The sequence below is a fragment of the Artemia franciscana genome, chromosome 11 (assembly GCF_032884065.1).
Source record: "Artemia franciscana chromosome 11, ASM3288406v1, whole genome shotgun sequence".
Taxonomy (NCBI): Eukaryota; Metazoa; Arthropoda; class Branchiopoda; order Anostraca; family Artemiidae; genus Artemia; species Artemia franciscana.
Genome location: NC_088873.1, coordinates 18,882,354 through 18,902,461, shown reverse-complemented (window position 1 = coordinate 18,902,461; position 20,108 = coordinate 18,882,354). Strand labels below are relative to the sequence as shown.

The window sequence follows — 20,108 nt, the reverse complement described above, 5'->3', positions numbered from 1 at the left end:
TTGTTGGGTATTACCATGACGGAAAAGCCATCTTTTTTCCATTACCATTTTCTTAACTTCTTGTGTAATATATGGTCGATCTGACGAGAAACGTTTTGTTGACTTCTCAGGAAAACAGGCCTTGTAATTATGAAGCAAAGCTTCTTGGAAAATAGTAGCTTTTTCGTTGCTACTTTTAGCATCTTGGAATTTTTCCCATTTCTCGCAGCTTAACCATTGGCCAAAAGTCAGAAGTCCCTCACTTGTGATTGGTCGACTGATAGTTACAGTTGTAGTGTAATCGATTTTAATGGAACAGGTGGGGTTAAGTTCAAGAGAAAAGTGGTAACTTCCTCCAATTGGAGCCCCGGTCGTAGGTATGTTGTAAAATTCGTGCATATTTGTGGAAATTCGGTCTAGGGAGGTGCCACTATGCATTGGCACTGTTTCTGTTTTCTGGTTCTGTTTCTGTTTCTGTTTTTTCTTGCCTGTTTCTGCCTGTTTCTGTTTCTGTTTTTACAAAAAACAGAACAGAAAACAGAAACAGGCTACCTGTTTTTGTTTGACCTGTTTCTGTTTCTGTTCTGTTTTTTTTCATCTGTTTTTTTCCGTTTCTGTTTTTTTTTTTATCTGTTTTCTGTTTTTTTTTCTGTTTTTTTTTTTTTTTTTCAAATGCCGCGCTATCTAGCGGGCATGATACCGAAACGCATGATACCTACCCGTACCTACCGTACCGAAACGCATATCTAGCGGGCATGATACCATGATACCGTTGATTTTTGAATTTAAACAAAAAGGGAATACTTGTGGGAAAAGTCAAAGTCATGGCCAATTGTAGAAAAAAGCTAAGACAGATTGTCCAATTAAGTGGGCAACCCAGTCAAGGTTAATTTTACCCCTTTGATTGCCGTTGTGACTGTCTCCCATTTATGCTGCACCTCTCCGTGCATGTATGTCCCTTGACAATGCCGAAATAGAGTCAACCTGTTGGAGGTTCTCCTTGGGGAACACACGCGGGTTGACTACGGGTTGACTACTTGAAAATTTTCCTCTCATGCATGTCACTCCACAATGCTCAACTAGAGTCAACCTCTCATGCTAATTCACGCCGGGGTAAATCTGAGCGAAAGAGAGAGATAGAGAAAGAGAGAGAAGCTTGAATGCTATACAGTGGACATGGGCTAGATGGGAACCCCATATGACAATGTCTCTACTGTTGGTATATGTGTAGCGGATGGCTATTACCGCTTGAGCAACGGTCTAACCATTGACGGCTTTAATGATTCGTGCTTTAAGCGGCAAACATGGGCTCAATGAAATCCCATATAAAAGAGGAATATAGCGTTGGTATTTACTTAGAGCAATGGGTTACCGCTAGAACAGCGGTCCAACAAGCCACGGCTTGAAGGCATCCGTACTTTAAGCGGTGAACCTAGGCACCTTGATATGTGTGTAGCGGAGGGTTATTACCACTTGAGCAATGGTCTAACCATAGAGCGTTATAGAGCGTTGGTATTTGCTTAGAGCAATGGGTTACCGCTATAGCGACGGTCTAAATAGCCTCTAACTTAAGCGGTGGACATAAGCTAGATGGAATGACTCTGTGTCTGTCTGGTATATATTAGCAAGCAGCGGTCTAAGTAGCCTCGGCTTGAAAGCATCCGTGCTTTAAGCGGTGAATATAGTGTTGGTATATGCTTTGAGCAATGGTTTACCGCTAAAGCAACGGTCTAAGAGCAATTAGGGTAAATTGTCAATTATAAATGACATTTAAACTTGAAAGGAATATAGCGTTGGTTATATCACCCGATTGGACACATTTTATGACAAATTTCGCCCCCCCCCCCTAAAAATACGCTAGTGTGTTGAATTGCACGAAGTTGCTCATCTTTTGTACGTGACTAATAGGATTTAACAAGAAGATGTTTTCTTTCCTATTAGAAATAGAAGAAGTAAGGAAAAACAGCTGTTAAAACAGCTGTTTTTTATTTTTAAACAGCTGTTTTCTGTTTTTTCGAAAAACAGAACAGATTACAGAAACAGGTCACCTGTTTTTGTTTGACCTGTTTCTGTTTCTGTTCTGTTTTTTTTCTAACTGTTTTTTTCTGTTTCTGTTTTTCTCAAAAACAGAAACAGTGCCGATGCTTAGGTGCCACCTTTGGTTGTGGGAAAATTGACGAGCTGCTTCAGGCCGATTCCGGCGTCCAGGTGATGGAGCTTTAATTCATTGGCATCGCCCATCATGAAAATTCCGCATGATGGGTATTTGCCCAAAACAAAATCCGAACTGAGTTGTAAATATTCACATCAAAGCGAATATTACTAGTACTACTGCTATTAATAACAAACCACTGCATAACCAAGCTGCCTGATGCCGACAAAGCTACACACGCTCCTCCTTCATCACAATCTTATAAATTTTATTCACTATCTCTTCCCCTTAAATCTTCCCTTGTGACAACCTTCCATCCCATTCGGGGTCGACCTTTTGTCATTTGGCCCTAGAATGTGGGTCGTTAAGGGCAATCTTTGGAAATCTGTCAGCCTTCATCCGAAGAACGTGTCCTAACTATCTCAACCATTGAATGAAGCATATTTTTCGGACAGCTTACAGTTTGGAATGCGGCCAGTCAGTCGGGTACCCAAAAGAATCCGTAGGCAATTTCTCTGAAAAATATACTAGTAAATACTCCTCAGTCATTCGGAGCGCCCAAGCTTCAGAGCCATACCTGACCACTGCTATCGTTGCAGCTTCCAATATTATAATTTTTCATCGTAGACTTAATTTCCTATTCTTCCGAATTTTTTTCAACTCTGAAAAACCACCCTGAACCTTGACTAAATGAATGAATTGAAGAAAATCATTTTCGACATATTGGCCGCTGATATTGTTCCTTAAACTTAACCCCTTACTTTTCAAGTTCATGCCAATCATGAACCAATCAAGTTCATACCAATCGTGGGCCAACAATATCTTGGCCCCTAGCCCCTTTCTCCTTCCTCACGAAAATATGAGGTCCCCTTACCGCATGGAAGAGTCCTAACAGTTTCAAGCCAATTAGACCTAAAAACACCTCTCAGTCCCTATTTGGGCTCTGTTTTGGGTGAACCATTTTTTTGCCCCTTTGCCCCAGGGACAAGAATATAAACTTCAAGCCTTGTAAAAAGTGCCTTTCGGCCTTTTGGCTTCACAATTCAATTTTTTTTTTACTTTTTTTGTGAATTACAGTACTTTTGACCCAAGCACTTATACCTATATATTTCAAAGCAATCGAAAAATATGCCCGGCCAATTCCGGGCATAATACATAATATTCCCGGCCAATTCAACAAAATTCTACATTTTTGTAGATAGGAGCTTGAAACTTCTATAGTAGGGTTCTCAAATACGCTGAATCTGATGGTGTGATTTTTGTTAAGATTCTATGACTTTTAGGGGACGTTTCCTTCCTTTTCTAAAATCAGGCAAGTTTTCTCAGGCCCGATGCCTTTGATAGGTTAAATTAAACTAGATAAAACTTGCATATTTGGAATCAGCATAAAAGGGCAATTCCTTTGATATAACTATTGCTGTCAAAATTCTGTGTTTTAGACTTTCGGTTACTATTTAGCCGTGTTACCACGAACTATAAATCAAACGAACATAAATTATTATATATATGAGGGGGGTTCACCCCCAAGTCAATATTTCACTCTTTACGCTAAAGTTTGAATTTTGTTATAATTCTTTAAGAATGACCACTGAATAACAAAGGTCGTTTAGTTAAAATAAATAGCTCTTTTGAAAACACTAAAAAAGACTTTAGCGTAAATAGTGAGGGGCGGAAGCCCTCATATACGTGCTAATTTCTGTTCGTTTTAAGTTTTTATGTTGCTCCTTACATTCAGTTGAAAAAAAAACATGTTTTTTTATTTAACTTCTGATCGAATTTAAATAATACTGAGAAACTTACCATGAAAACTTCCTCCATGGAAAGATACTCCCACGTAACCACCTCCCATCGACCCCTCCCCCCCCCACCGACACTAAAATAGATCCCTCTAAAACGTCTGTTTACCTCCCCAATAACCAATACTATCTATAAACAGTGGGCAAAGTTCATAGCTTGTAGCCCTTCCTTGGGGACAGTGGGGGATTAAATCACCCTCAAAAACATAGTTGTTAGATATTGCGACTATGATGAAAAAATGGCTATCACAAAACTTTGATCAGATGAGAAAAATGGGAAAAATGGGTGTGGGAAGGGGCCTAGCTGCCCTCCAATTTTTGGTCACTTAAAAAGGGCATAAAAGCTTTTAATTTCCTTTCAAATAAGCCCTCTTTTCTTATTAAAATAATCCCAAGAATCCTGCTAAGGTTTGAATTGTGTCCCAATTCTTTAAGAATGACTTCTAAAACACAAGAACCGCATAATCAGAACAATAAGATGTTTTTTTTTAAGTACTAAAAAACTTGAGCGTCAAGAGTGAGGTGTTCAGGAGGGGGCAACTCCCGTCATATACGAAATAATTTTTGCTCTTTTTAAGTTTAAGTATTGCTCCTTACTTTCAGTTGATAATTTTTTTTTTTTATTTAATCATCTACAGGGCTGTTCGTGATTCAAGTTTTCTCATAAGTTTAAACAAACAAATTAATCCCGATGAACCAAAATTTTGCTCTCGGCATTACAATCAGGCTACAAATAAACCGTATGGTCACATTCTATTGGATATCGATCAAAATACAGGGGTTATCCCTTCCTCAACACCTCGCTCTTCAGCTGAAGTTTGAATTGTGTCCCAATTCTTCAAGACTGACTCAAAAAATACAAGGACCATTTAATTAGAACAATAAGACGCTTCTTTAAAGGTACTAAAAACTTAAGCGTAAAGAGTGAGGCATTGAGGAGGGGATATCCCTTCCATATACGTAATAATTTCTGTTGTTTAAAGTTTTAACATTGCTCCTTACTTTCAGTTGAAGAAACCTTTTTTATTTATCATCTTCATGGTTGTTCGTGATTCAAGTTCCCTCATAACTTTAAGCAAAAGATATATATCCCGATGAACCAAAATTTTTACTCTCGGCATACATCAGGCTATTCACGAGCAATCATTAGCTCGAACTCTCTCTAAAGTTTATACGTGCATTCCCTTCTATAAGAACTATATATGCTTCTAAGGCATAACTTACAACGCCTGCCACCTGGCCCTGGGGGGTGAGTCGACCCCCCGAAGTTTTTGCTACATGATCTTTGAACTATTTTCAACAATGGCAAACCCATAATTTTTGTTGGATGTATTTGGAGGGAAAAGGCGTGGGGAGGGCTAGTTGTCCTCTCACGGTTTTGGCTCTTAAAAAGTGAACTAGAACTTTAAATTTACAATCAAATGAGCCCTCTTCGAGGTTTCTGCGAGTGCACCTTCTATAAATCCATGCATGCCCACACGGCATAACTTACAACGCCTGACCCTGGGCCCTGGGTGGCGTTTCAACAATTTTTAACAAAATAGCTATCTCAAAATGTTGATAAGGTGGTTTGGGGAAAAGTGCTTGGAGGGAGGAGTAGCTAGTTGCCCTCTGATCTCTTTTGACTCTTAAAATTGAACTAGAACTTTCTATTTCCAATCAAATGAGCCCTCTCGGAAATTTATACGAGCATCCCTTTATAAGATCCATGCATGTCCCCATAAATTACAACGTCTGCCGCCAGGCCCTGAGGGCACGTGTCGACTCTGAAGTCTTATTAACTGATGTTTGAACTATTTTTAACAAAATGGTTATTTCAAAATCTTAATCGGATATATTTTGGAAAAAGGGTGTGGGGGTTTCGACTATTAAAAAGGGAACTAGAGCTTTCAATTTCCAATTGAATGAGCCCCCTCTGAGGTTATTACGACGACCCTTTCATACGACGTGCCTCTGGGAAAAGAAATAAATAATAAAATATTGGAGCCGTATGACCTTTCCGCAGGCAACAATATAATGTTGCCTCCGAGTCTGTTTGTTTTTGGTTTCTTTATTTATTGATGGTGATTTGTGGTAGTCTTAGGCTCAAAAAATAGTTTGAATTGATTTCTTCTAAATTTTGGCTTAATGGAGCTCTTCAATTTTGTTTGAAAGACTTGTTTTTCAAAAAAAAATTTAACTTAATTACCTAAAAAGCTTGATAAAACAGTAGTGGCAAATTAGTTATTTAATTGTAACTGTTGCCGCAAATTTTGGAAAATAAAGTCCAACACCGGTTTGTTTTGCTCTACAAATGCCTCTCTTAATAAATAAAAAAGGAATATTAACTCAATATTTTAGCTTTTACAGATTAAAATCCACTGATAAATTTAATATTAAGGTTGAACCAAGTAACCCTAAAATTAAGAGTCAGAAACTATACCTTCTGAACAAGCCAGGGCTCTTAGTAGTCGATTCTTTATCTTTAGTGTATTAATAAAACAAAATAACCCAGTTTGGAATAACCGTATTTTCTAGAGTCACAGACACTTACAGACTAAAGGATAGTACAAATTAATTTTAAAATACAAATACCTATCTGTACTGATAGCACAGTAGTTCCTCGTCTCATCCGGGAATCTTTTAAATAGTCTTGCTATTTCCAGTTCAGCACAACCAGCAGCTTCATAATGCTGAAGTGCAGCTTTAACCTCCCCATTGGCTTCTAAAAACTTGGCATATTTATTATAAATAATGTTCTTTTCAATGGCATTAGTTGCTTTACAAAATTCTATTGCTTTGTCCCATTGATTTGTTAGTTCGTACAACTTGAGGAGCCAAAACTTGTTATTATAATTCTTAGACATCTCAATAGCCTCTTCCTGCAAATGAAAGCTTATTTTAATACTCTTACTTTTAATGCTGCGATAGAATATTTGTTGCATTCAAAATTCACCTTTGAACTCGTGTGCATGCCTGAAATATACTCAATTTGATTATTTATTTGTACTCCAAACAAATAAACAAATCACTGCAATGGTTTCACATACTGGTATTCCTTAATAAGCATCAACAGGAGCGCTCACCATTTGTGACTTCTCGCAGTAAGTCACATGCACTTAGCGTAGTCCGTATAGATGGCACCAAACCGGTGGAGAGGAAATGCAACTTCATTAGATCAGTTTTTGGCACAGCGACGGTTTCACCAGGAGTGATTCTAGTACTCAAAAATAGAGCGGAAAAAGCTGCATATGTCAATATCATTTTCACCATGAACAAACAACTTTTGCCCACAAATATAAACCTAAACTGTGGTATAATGTTTTGCTAGCCGGACGGCCCAAGTGACATCTTCTATTAACGATGGCCTTCAAGATAAAATATTAAACAGTTCGAAATAACGAACTGTAGTAAGGAGCGACCCAGCCCAATAGTAACCGAAACTCTAAAAAACGGGATTTTGATACAAAAGAATCGCATTTTAATGCTGATTTTAAATTTATAAGTTTCATCAAGTATATGCTTACCCATCAAAAGTTACGCGCAGGAGAAAATTTGCCTTATTTTAGAAAACAGGGAGAAACACCCCCTAAAAGTCATAAAATCGTAACGAAATTCCACAACGAATTCCGCATTCAGCGTATCAGAGAACCCTATACAAGAAGTTTCAAGATCCTATGTACAAAATGTGGAATTTTGTATTTTTTTGCCAGAAGACAGATCACGGATGGGTGTTTATTTGTTCGTTTTTTTTCCCAGGGGTGATCATATTGACCCAGTGGTCCTAGGCGTCGTCAGAGGACTCGTTCTAACGGAAATGAAAAGTTACAGTACCCTTTTTAAGTGACCAAGAAAATTGGAGGGCACCTAAGCCCCCTCCCACAAACATTTCCCCCCTCCCAAAGTTACCGGATAAAAATTTTGAGATAGCCATTCTGTTCATCTTAGTCGAAAACCTAAAAAATATGTCTTTGGGGACGACTCAATGCCCCAGAGTCCCCGGGGGAGGAGATGCAAGTAACAAACTTTGACCATTGTATCCATATAGTAATGGTTATTATAAAGTGGACAAACGTTTTCAGGGGGACAGTTTCACGTTGAGGTGGGAGTGGATCGGGGGGAGGGGGTTATGTGGGAGGATCTTTCCATGGAGGAATTTATCACGAGGGAAGAGAATTTCTATGAAGGGAGCGCAGGATTTTACAGCATAATTAAAAAAAAACAATGAAAAATAAATATTGTTTTTCAACTGGAAGTAATGAGCAGCATTAAAACTTAAGACGCTCATAAAATATTACGTACATAAGGAGGGTTCGTCTCCTTCACAATACCTTGTTCTTTAAACTAAAGTGTTTTTAGTAATTTCAGCTATTTATTCTACGGCCTTTGTGATTCAGGGGTCATTTTTAAAGATTTGGGACAAAATTCAAGCTTTGGTGTAAAGAGCAAGGTATTGACGAATCCACAAATATAGAAGTTCGTTATGTAAGTTAATTCGTAAGGTACGTATGTTTATTACTAACAAAAACGTTCGTAAAAAAATAAAAAATCTAGGTACATTTTTAAGTAACCAAAAATTGGAGGGCAACTAGGCCTCCTCTTCCGAATCCTTTTCTTATCAAAATCGTTCGATCAAAACTATGAAAAAGCCATTTAGCAAAAAAAATTAATATGCAAATTTCGTTTTAATTATTCATGTACGATGAACCAAAATCAAAACATGCATCGAAAACCTTCAGAAAATAAATAAAAAACGAGTTTTTTTTTAACTGCAAGTAAAGAGCGATATTAAAGCTTAAAACAAGCAGAAATTATTCGGTATATGAAAAAGGTTGTCCCCTCCTCAACGCCTCGCTCGTTCTTTCCGCTAAAGTTTTTTTTTATTGTTTTAAAAAGTAAAATTGGGACAAAGAGTCAAAGTTTAGCGTAAAGAGCAGGGAGTTGAGGAGGGGACAACCCCTTTCATATGCTGAATAATATATGTTCGTTTTAAGTTTAATGTCGCTCTTTACTTGCAGTTAAAAAACTTTTTTTTTTATTTAATACCTACAGAGAACTGGGTTGAATTCTGTGCAGACACGTGTAATACTATGTTTGTGTGTGATAACTCAGTTGTGAGCAGAATCAAAGACAAATTCCCATCTGTGATATGTGTCAAGCGCAGCACTCATTCAATTCATTTAGTTGCTTCTTATGCCTATGCATTGCCAAAGCAATGGGAAGATTCGTGTCGCACAGTATATAATCACTTCAGCAAGAGTGCCAAATGACGCTCTGAGTTCAAATCAAACCAGAAGTTTACAGACACCCCAGTCCTGAATGCGTATGCCCAAGGTCAGACAAGTTGACCGTCTATCCAGATATACGTTGAATGACCATTGCATAATTGGGATGCGTTTAGTAGCTACTTCCAGGGAGTAGCAGCTAGGGATCTAACTTATGCGAATGACAGGGGCATCGCAAGCCCATAAAAAATCACTGCTTTGGATTCAACTTGAGTTCCAGCTCTATGCGGTAGAGCTATTTAAAGATTTTAATCTTCTTTACCAATGTGTAAAACCTTAGTTTCACAAATAAAATTAGAGGTGGAGATAGTTCTAAGAAATCTGACTACGAATTTCATGAACACTAGCTACATTACATCCACCTCACCATTGAATCACAGCTTTAACAAAGCAAGTTAATACCTTCCAGCTGAATATATGTGCTTGGGGATGGCACCTTACAAGTCTCTTCCAAGTAAAATAGAGTACAAAACAGACGAACGTGAAGTGAAAGTCATCTATGAATGGGTTCGTAAGTTATATATGGGGGCGATGAAGCAATCCAAGCGTTGATTCTCGTTTGAGGACGAACTGTTTACGTTTTGGGAGATCCTTAACGCTACTAAAACTTTTGACATAGGCGTAATTGATCTTCTGCCTAAGATTCTGTGAGATATAGATCACTGTCGTGGGATGGAAGAAAGATAGTAGAGGAATGATGGAGTTTACTACTTTTTGATCCTCCTAATGTGACAAATGTCTGTGATTTTTGGCATCACTTGGCTTCTATAAAAACATCAATTAGTACTCAGAGGTTCTTTAACATAATTAGCATTGTCCAATACCTTCTGACCTTGCCACTATCAAACGTTGTTGCGGAGCAGTTCTTTTCAACCTTGAAAGTTGTTAAAATAAACCATGGAAACTCGCTCAAAAGTGTGACCTTATCTTAATTATGCAGGTCAAGTTCGGCATGAAAAGAAAGACATGTGTCCCTTGATTTAAATGTCGATGCCCTTCTCTTAAAACTAATCAAAAGTGTAAAAGCCAACGCGACGGCTGAGGAGTGCGTTCAGTGTAGTTAAAAAAGTGCAGCTAAAAAAAGAAAAAAAATTATGAAAGTTTGTTCTGTATTTCAGGAAAAAAAAGAGAAAGTGAGTGTGAATAAGGTGCAAATTTTTATTATTATTTTTTTAATGGTAAAGATATATATGTTACCATTGATGGGGGATGAGTTGTAGGACAAACAGTGTAAACGTTTGCTATGTGAAAAGAAAAAGATCCTCTGAAAGAAGCTTGTCGAATTTTTCGGTTGGAGTCGGAAATCTGTTAGATTTTAGACCAGTGTGGTTTCAGAAAAAAATTTCAGATTTTCTGTGCTCGGGTATCGGAATTCTCAGACTTTCCAAACTGACCGATCGAAAATCTGGTAGGAACTATGTAGAAGCACTGCACCATAAAGTTTTATGCATTTGGTCGAGTCAAAACGGAAATGTCATCTATTATCTTTATGGATGTCATGGGAGGCGCCATGAATAGGCTCCATTCCCAAGCCGGGATGAGTACATATCAATGCTGGCCACAACCTGCACTGCTAATAATGAATAAAAGGTGCTTTGGCCTCGTTACGGTGAAAGAAAATCTCTGATCTTTGGAGAGCCTGCAGAAAACCTGCTACCAAACTGCAGAGCTTTCTTTTTACCATGTTCCAAAATAAAAAAAAAAGCAAGTCTATGATCGGATTGAATTGTTGTAAGTGACCTTCAGCCTGTCCCTGGATCACGAAGACGAACTATTTATGGGATCCCACTGCACTGCAAGAGGTCTTATCTTCAGTATCTTCATATGACTATGACGGTCAAGCCGAATATGTGCATTACGGAGACTGATCTTAACTAAAAAAAATTATCAAAATAATAACATTAGCTGACATTGATCAACAATCCTCAAAGGAGGTTGGAAATGCCGAGATGATAGTAAATTTAGTTTAGATGTGATTATTTCTCAAAAACGCCATGCCCCATATACTTTCCTAAATGTTAAAGACTGAGAGTGCAAAGATGCACAGTGAGTCAAAGTCAACCTCACCGCTGAATTTTAAGCATTCTTCGATTACATCACAGAAAAGTTCCCCAAAACAATCTTTATTATTGTATGAGCGTGTTAGGGCACCAGCAAAGGTAGCTCACACTAAATACGATAAGCAAGAAATTGCCTGAGATTTAATTTTATAGGTTAGCTCCTTTTGACAATAACGGCCCTGCCGTAAATCATACAAAGGAAACCAACATATAAATGTCCCCCATCTCTATCTTGGAATACTGCTATCAAGCTTGGGGTTCACAGTACCAGATTGAAGCAATAATTCTTGACAAACTCCTTATGAAACCCTGGTATGAAGGAATATTACTCTATTATTATATAAAAAAAGCTCAAATATAACTTCTTAAGCCAACAGCAAATATATGACTGATAAGAAACCACGAAAAAAAGCGTCCCTTCTTCATGAACCAAGCAAAAAATACAATCAATGGAAATCTATCTTAATTCAAAGGGCAATAAACGGATAGAGAATCATATTCCACCAGAAAAAGTAGAAGAACAAAAAGGAGTTGTTACGGGTTTTGAGTCCTTCAATTATAAGGGACTTGCAGTAAAATTAAAAAAAAATCCTAAACTTATCGAATTCACATTTGGGGAAAAGTTGAAAGGGGTTTTGGTGCATAGAACCATACAAGGCACCTTTAGCTTTGTATCGTTACATTACCTTTAACGTTGTATCGTTACGTTGTATTGTTTTAACGTTATATCTGTATCGAAAATAAGTATGCCCCAGGGAAAGTCTAAAATTAACATTGGAAATCAGAACTACTATCTTGACAGCAGAAAAATAAACGACATCAGTCTTGTGACACCAAGCTACGATTTTTCCCCAAAGAGGACCAAGTTTCCATCACATCAAAATTCTGTATAAACTTATGATTAGATATATTAAATGAATGTGAACAAGAAAAAACTCTCTAGATAAACAAGGAAGTAGACAGCAGTTGGAATGGAAAAACACAGTCCAAAGAAAAAACTTTGGACCAAAGAAGAACGTCCAAAGAAGAAACGGTCAAAAGTAAAGACAGACATTAAAGTCGAGCTGAGCAAATAACTGACAATAAAAACACTATGGTAAAAACGAGGACGCCGTCAAATTAAGTCTAAAAAAGACAAAAGCAGGATAAGAAGGCGGCAGATCTCAATAAATGTCAAGTTTTAAACAGTAGTACCAATGAGAAGGAGTATTGGAGTTCTAATGTCATGTCTGATTCAGCAAAAGTTTAAAGCAAATAAGAAAACCATGAGAATTAAGCCAACATCACTCCACAGAAATAACAAATAGTCATTTTTTTTCATGCATTCTATCGCTAAAATTATTTGCTACCATATAAAAGAAATCAAGTGCCCTAGAAATTCTGTTAATCTTCCTGAAATTTTTACTCTAACAATCTAAGACGATAGTCTATATAATTTAACAAATCGTGATGGGGGTTTTATATGGATGTGTATGCTTTGAAAAATTCCGGATATTAAATTAAAAGAGTCTAAAAAAACTTTTTAAAAAAACAAGTAAGGAGCAACATTCTAGACTAAAATTATTCTGCGTGTGAGGTCGAGTGGTTGATCTCTTCTACCCCCCCCCCCCGCTCTGTATGCTCAAGTTTGCCTTTTTTTCTCAATCCTTCAAAAGTTACTGCTTAAATACAAAGACTGTTGACACGGAAATAAGAAGCATTTTTGAACCACCACAAAATTTTTATGGCTTAACACCTACCCCCTAAACCCCCAGCTCCGTACGCTGAATTTTGACTTTTGTCTCAACTTCTTAAGAATGTCTGCTCAGGGCAATTCTTACAATGCAAAAAAGAACTCTTGCGTAAAGAGTGGTTAGCTCAGGAGGAGGCAGTCACTGAATCACGGAAGCTTTATAGTGGACTAAAGAAATTTTGATTCTATATCAACGGGACTCTTTGTTTCAGCAGTAGATCTTACAGAATTGAGAAAAAAGAACTATCTTTAGCGTAAAGAGTGGGCAGTTGAGAAAGGAGGAGCCCCTTCATAAGCAGAAAAATTTCTTCCATTTTAAGTTTTAATATCGCTGATCACTTGTTTTGAACAATTTCCTTTCTTCCTTTTTTGGTAAATATAGAAACTCTCTAAGATATCAGTCTCAAAACCCCTAAAACCATCTAAATCATAAACAGTGATTTTTAGCGCTTAATAGTAGTGGCATCAGAATGATTTAAACAACATTCCTCTTCCACTATTTCACGACATCCTTATCCCAACATCCCTCTTCCACCATTTCACATTATCTATATCCCTGCTTTTAACAGCATCCCTACCCCTCCGTTATGGTGACAGCCAGCAGGTGCATGTTACGTCATAGAAAAATTTTTCTTGAAGATGCATGCTTTAATTTGTAATGGAGTGAACATACTTTGTTTGTTATGTAAGAGAGTTTGGGTTGTTACATAATAGGACTTGTTAGAGGCCGTTAGTCAAGCGGAGAAGTTCCGGTTTTAACTGAGGGGAACACACACGTGGGTGTTACGTAATGACGGTGCACACATGAGATGTGACGCAATTTTTCATATCTTGCTAGATTTATTGGGGCTTGGTACTTGGTAGGTACTCGTGACTTGGTAGATTTATTGGGGATGACGTATTGACAGCACAAACGAGGGTGTTATGTAATGACAATGTAAACGTGGGATGTTATATAATACTTTAAGATATTTATTTCATTTCACAACATTATTCTCAGGGAACCTTTATATTCAAAAGGTGTTTTGTCCATATTAGGATTCGAAAAAGATTCCCCCTCAGTGGAATAGAGCGCTAACCAGTTGGACTATGAAAGTCTTTCTAGTATCTTGATTTGGCTAATACATTTTAAATGATAATGTACTGCACGCAAGAAAAATATTTGTGCATACTAGAAGGATGAAATGGATTGCGTGTTCCCAAATAGCTACAATAATTGACACGAAGAGGGGAAAACTGATTACAGGAAATTACTTAAACTTGGTATGCACGTGCATGTTAAGTAATGCTTTAGAGGGTGTTATCAGATAATATTTCAGGCTGCTCTTAGCAAATTTCTCAGCAATAGTTTTCTACTCTATTGGAACTTGAATGTGCTATCAGAAATAAAATCAAAGCGAGAGTATCACTATGGCTTGAATATGACATACTACCATGATCACATGATCAAGACTCTTTTTTATCCTCTTCACTACACAGAATTTTACACTTATATTAAGGGCATACCGAGCATAACCAGACCGAGCAGAGCAGAACGAGCATACCAGTGTACATGGGCTACAAGATGCTTAAATTGCATTAGTGAAAAATATTTAAGTTTCATCCTGGAACAAAAAACGCTAAAGGACACAGACTTATGTGCATACAACTAATTCTAATAAAAGTTTCAAACCCTAGTAGATAACAGAGCAAGCATTTAAAACACAACAAAAGAAAAAAAACCGAAAATCATGCATTAAACCCAATGGTTCATGTTTTGCAAGCCAACCCTCCAAGATACACCATGTCAATTCACACCATCGTGCCAAACTAAGACTGCCCCGGCATCCTCTAACAGTCCACTATCGATCCTAAGACATTTACAAGATATTTTCTTGTTAAAATATGATTTAAATCCATTGGTTCATGTTTTTTTACAAGCCAACCCTCCGTGATACACCATGTCAATTCACACCATCGTGCCAAACTATGACTGCCCCGGTACCCTCTAACAGCAAGCCATCCATCCGTGATACACCATGTAAATTCACAACATCGTTTTATACTATGAATGGCCCCTTGGGACCCCCTCATCATTCCTAAGACATTTTAAAGCTATTTTCTTGTTAAAAATATGATTTACATACACCGATTCACGTTTGTCGCCAGATATCCCTGAATGATACACTCTCTCAATTCACACTATCGTGTCATACGACTGGCTCCCATGGCACCCCCTTATCATTCCTAAGACATATCCCAGATATTTTCCTGTTAAAAATCATGCATTCATTCCTCTGCTTCACATTTTTGCAAGCCATCCCATACCAGCGTGATACACTATGTCATTTGACGCCACTGTGCCACACTACTGCTAGCCCCCTTCCACCCCCTCATCATTCCTAAGACATTTTCCAGATATTTTCATGTTAAAAATCATGCATTAAATCCGTTGATTCATGTTTTTTCGCAAGCCAAACCTTCGTGTTACACCATACCAATTCACATAACCGTTTCACACTATAACTGGACCTTGACGCCTCTTCATCATTTCTAAGATATTTTTCAACTACTTTCTTGTTAAAATTCATGCATTAAAACCATTGATTCACGTTCTTACAAGCGAACCCTCCGTGATACAACATGTCAATTCACGATACCGCGCCACACTATTACTGAGGCTATAGCACCCTTCATAATTCCTAAGACCTTTTTCAGATATTTTCTTGTTAAAAATAATACACTAAATCCAATACTTCATGGTTTTGCAAGCCAACCGTCCAAGATGCTCTCCAAGATACAAGATATCAATTCTCACCACCGTGCCACAATATAACTAGCCCTATTACATACTATGGCACTCCTTGTCAGATATTTCTTAGATATTTTTTTAATAAACTGGTAATAAATTCTGCTTCCCCTGCCACTGGCCCCCCAACCTCCTACGGTGGTTCCAGTTCCGATTCCGGTGTTTTCCATCCCGGTTCAAGTTCCAGCCCCGTTCCACCGATTCCAATTCCAATCCCACCGGTACTAATTTGCAATTGCGGTTCCGTTTCCGCTACTTCTGCCCCCCTCCAAATTCCAAAGTTCTGAATCAACCAATTTTCGGGCATTGCCTAAATCTTGTAAGTTATTATCAAAATCAGGAATGATTCTAGCAAAACTTGTTCTGATATTATCCAACATGTTGCACTACACTATCAAATTTTCGACAAGTATAACAGGAATATTCTATTCCATTATCAAAACCACGCACGATACTATTAGAATCATGCAAGTTATCCACAAAATCTTACATGGTAGTATCGTAATTTCACAAGCTATTAACGAAATATCTTCAGCAACAATCAAAACGTAACTGCTATTATCAAAATCTAATATAATGCTATCAAAAGTATGTTACCAATTAACGAAACTCAACATAGTGCTACCAATATTGTGTCTGCTATTATTAATATTATCAAAATCATGTAAAATATTATCAAAACCTTACATGATATTATCCAAGTCTTGTCTTGCATTACCAAACTATTCTATGATACTATCAAAATATTTTCTCATATTATGAAGCATCTTGCACTACATTATAAAAATATTGACTGATACAATGAAAATAATCTATGGTAATATCAAAACCACGTGCAATAAAATCAGAATCATGCAAGTTATTAGCGAGATCTGACATGGTATTATCGTAGTCTGACAAGTTTTTAGCGAGATATCTTCAGCAAAAATTAAAACGTGACTACTATTACCCAAATCAGATTTGATGCTATCAAAATCATGTTACCTATTACCGAAAATGACAATAGTACTATAAAAATTGTGTGTGGTATTATCAAAATTAACATCCTCCTGTTCAAATATCATCAAAACCTCACATGATATTAACAAAGTGTTGTATGATATTACCAAATCGTGTTGAATATTATAAAGTCTTGTCCTGCATTATCTAAGTCTTGTGAGACATTCTGAGAATCCTTTCGGGCATTATCTAAATCTTGCAAGTTATTATCAAAATCTAGAATGCTTCTAGCAAAATCATGTCTGTTACTATCAAAATATTATCAGGCATTGCCAAAATCCTCTGTGGTATTATCAAAATCTTGTCTGATATTATCAAACACCTTGCATTGCACTATCAAAGCTTGCCTAATTTAACAAGAATCCTCTATTGTATTATGAAAACTTAAAGTGGCACTATCAAAATCAAGCAAGATAATAACTAAATCTTGTATGGTATTATCAAAATTTTACCTGGTATTAATAAAATATTTTTCGTTACTATGAAAACATTTCTGTTATCGCCCAAATCTAAAATGGTATTATCAATGCTTTTACCAAATTCAATTGCAATGAAATCGTATATCCCATTATCAAGAGTATCAAAATATTGCCAAATATTACCAAAATAGTGTCTGGTAGTGTACACACTCTGTCTGATATTATCAAACATCTTACACTACATTATCAAAATCTCGACAGGTATAATGAAAATTCTCTATACATTTATCAAAACCTTACACTATATTATCAAGACCTTGCAAGTTATTAGCATAATCATGCATGGCATTATCAAAATCTTAAATAAAATTAACAAAATACTTGTAGCTACAATCAAAACGTGCCTGCCATTACCAAAATGGAATATGGTGCTATTAAGATCATGTTACCTATTAACAAAGTTTATCATATGCTATCAAAATCATGTCTGCTATCATCAACCTTATCAAAATATTGTCAAATATTATCAAACCTTAGACGATATTATTAAAATCTTGCATGATATTACCGAATCACGTTTAAATATTACAAAATCTTGTCTTGCATTTTCAGTACTGTGACATATTATGAAAATCCATACTGGCATTAGCTAAACCTTGCAAGCTATTATCAAAATCTGCATAATAACATATGAATAATGATTCTAGCAAAATCGTGTCTTATACTATAAAAATACTATCCAACATGATAAAATCTTGTATGATATTATCAAAATTAGGCATGAAATTATCAAATTTCTTGTTCTACATTATCAAAATCCCACAAGGTGTAATGAGAAACTCTATAGTATTATCAAAATATTACACAGTATTATCGAAATTTTGAAAGTTATCAGCAAAATTATGTATGGTACTATGGAAATTCTACCTGATATTAACAAAAGTATTTTTCTGGTAATATAAAAACGTGCCTGACAGTGTCAGATCTGATATGATGTTATTTAAATTTTTCTTTAAATAACATTAAATGTTATTTAAATGTCTGTTTTTGCCGAATTTAACATAGTGCGATCAAATTGTGTCTATCATTATCAAGATTATCAAAATATTGCCACGTATAACCAAATGCATGGATAAGACAATCAAGATTGTCCAAATCTTGTAAAATATTATCAAAACCTTAAATGATATTATCAGAGTTTTGCATGATATTACCAAATCATTTGAATATTACAAAATCTTGTCTTGCATTTTAAAAGTCTTGTGAGATATTATGACAATCCTTTCCGGAATTACATAAATCTATCAAGTTATTATCACAATCTAGAATTATGCTAGCAAAATCGTGTCTGGTATTATCAAAATATTATGAAGCATTACCAAAATCTTGTGTGATATTATCAAACCCCGACATGGCATAATGAAAATCGTCTATGATATTACCAAAATTAACATGGTATTATCAAAATCTTGCAAGTTACTAACGAAATCAAGCATGGTATTATGAAAATTCTACCTGATATTAACAAAAATATCTTTCTGGTAGTATCAGAACGTGTTTAATATTTTCAAATATGAAATGGTGTTGAATCTGACATGATGAAATCTGACGTGCACGAGCACGCTTACTAACTCAAGCGAACCGAACTCAAAATCAGTTAACAAAACTTAGCCTAAATAAAGAATTAGTTATGGTGTCATTTATAACCTTTTTTACACAATTTTGTTAATAGGCTGTATGATTTTGAAAATACCACGAGAAGTTTTGATAATGCAAACGAGGATTCTCACTATCTCAGGCGAAAATTTAATAACGTAGTCCAAAATGTTTGTTAAAATTAGACAAGATTTTGATAATACCATACAAGATTTTGGTAATACTTAATAACGTTTTGATAGCACCGACACGATTTTGCTAAGCCATTCTAATTTTTGATAATAGCTTGCAAGATTAGGTAATGCTAGAAAAGATTTTCATAATATCTTACATAACTTTAGTAATGCAATGTCTAATATAGTAACTTGCTAGATTTTGATAGTACTATGTAGAGATTTGATAACTGATTCTTTTGATGTAACTATTGGTATCGAAATTCCGTTTTTTAGAGGTTCGGATACTATTGAGACGGGTCGCTCCTTACTATAGTTCGTTAATACGAACTGTTTGATGTCGACAAAGAAGTAAATTGGAATGTTGTAGAACATTGAATTTAGTTGGAATTGTAAGGAAGCCAAATGATTCTGATATGGATGCCAGACACCCTTGTATTAAAAGTAAAGAGATGGCAGATTAAGTAGTCGAGCAAGAGGATCACTAGAAGAATATGAACCACAAATTTCCATTCCCATTGCTTAGAGCTGCTAGGAAGTGGCAATGAAGAGATGGAGCATTGGAAGAATGGAACAAAATAGAATGTTGGCGATAAGACTGGTGTTTGAAGTCAAAACAAGAACTGGGAAATTTGGGAGAGAGAATGAGCTTGTGAGACCTGAGCTTCGCCTCGGTGTATATGGTTCCACTGCACCATAAAATAAATATTAAAGACGTCGAGCATCCTTTTAAAATAATTTTAAGACAAATATTATACCTGAAAACCCATCTGTTGGTTTCTTTAAAAAAAAGTTCAACAGACATAATTAGAGGGAAAACCAAGGTAAGTGACTGATTAATGGTACTAGACCCTTAAGTTTTTAGGAGTCTTGCGTCATGGGGATTGTTAATAAGAAAAATCAACCGAAACATATTACTGCCTTTAAAATACACAAGAGATGGTTGTCACTGAGTAAAATTCGTCATTTTATAAGTGCCATAAACAGACAAATGAAGTGTTACTACCTTCAAAATATGATAGCATTAAAATTGGACTGCAATCTCCACAGTATCATTGTTTTTGATTTGCTGTAATCGGAATTTTGATAC

At 36.2% G+C, this 20,108-nt stretch overlaps 1 protein-coding gene across 2 annotated transcripts in view; it reads right to left on the bottom strand.

The window, feature by feature from the left end:
* The window catches only part of LOC136032921 (intraflagellar transport protein 140 homolog), a 145,336-nt gene that overhangs the window by 24,677 nt on the left and 100,551 nt on the right, over positions 1-20,108 (bottom strand). For both annotated transcript variants that reach the window (XM_065713383.1, XM_065713385.1), the window contains one exon: positions 6,502-6,788. In XM_065713383.1, the coding sequence (XP_065569455.1) occupies positions 6,502-6,788 (287 nt within the window). The remainder of the gene's footprint in view (positions 1-6,501; positions 6,789-20,108) is intronic.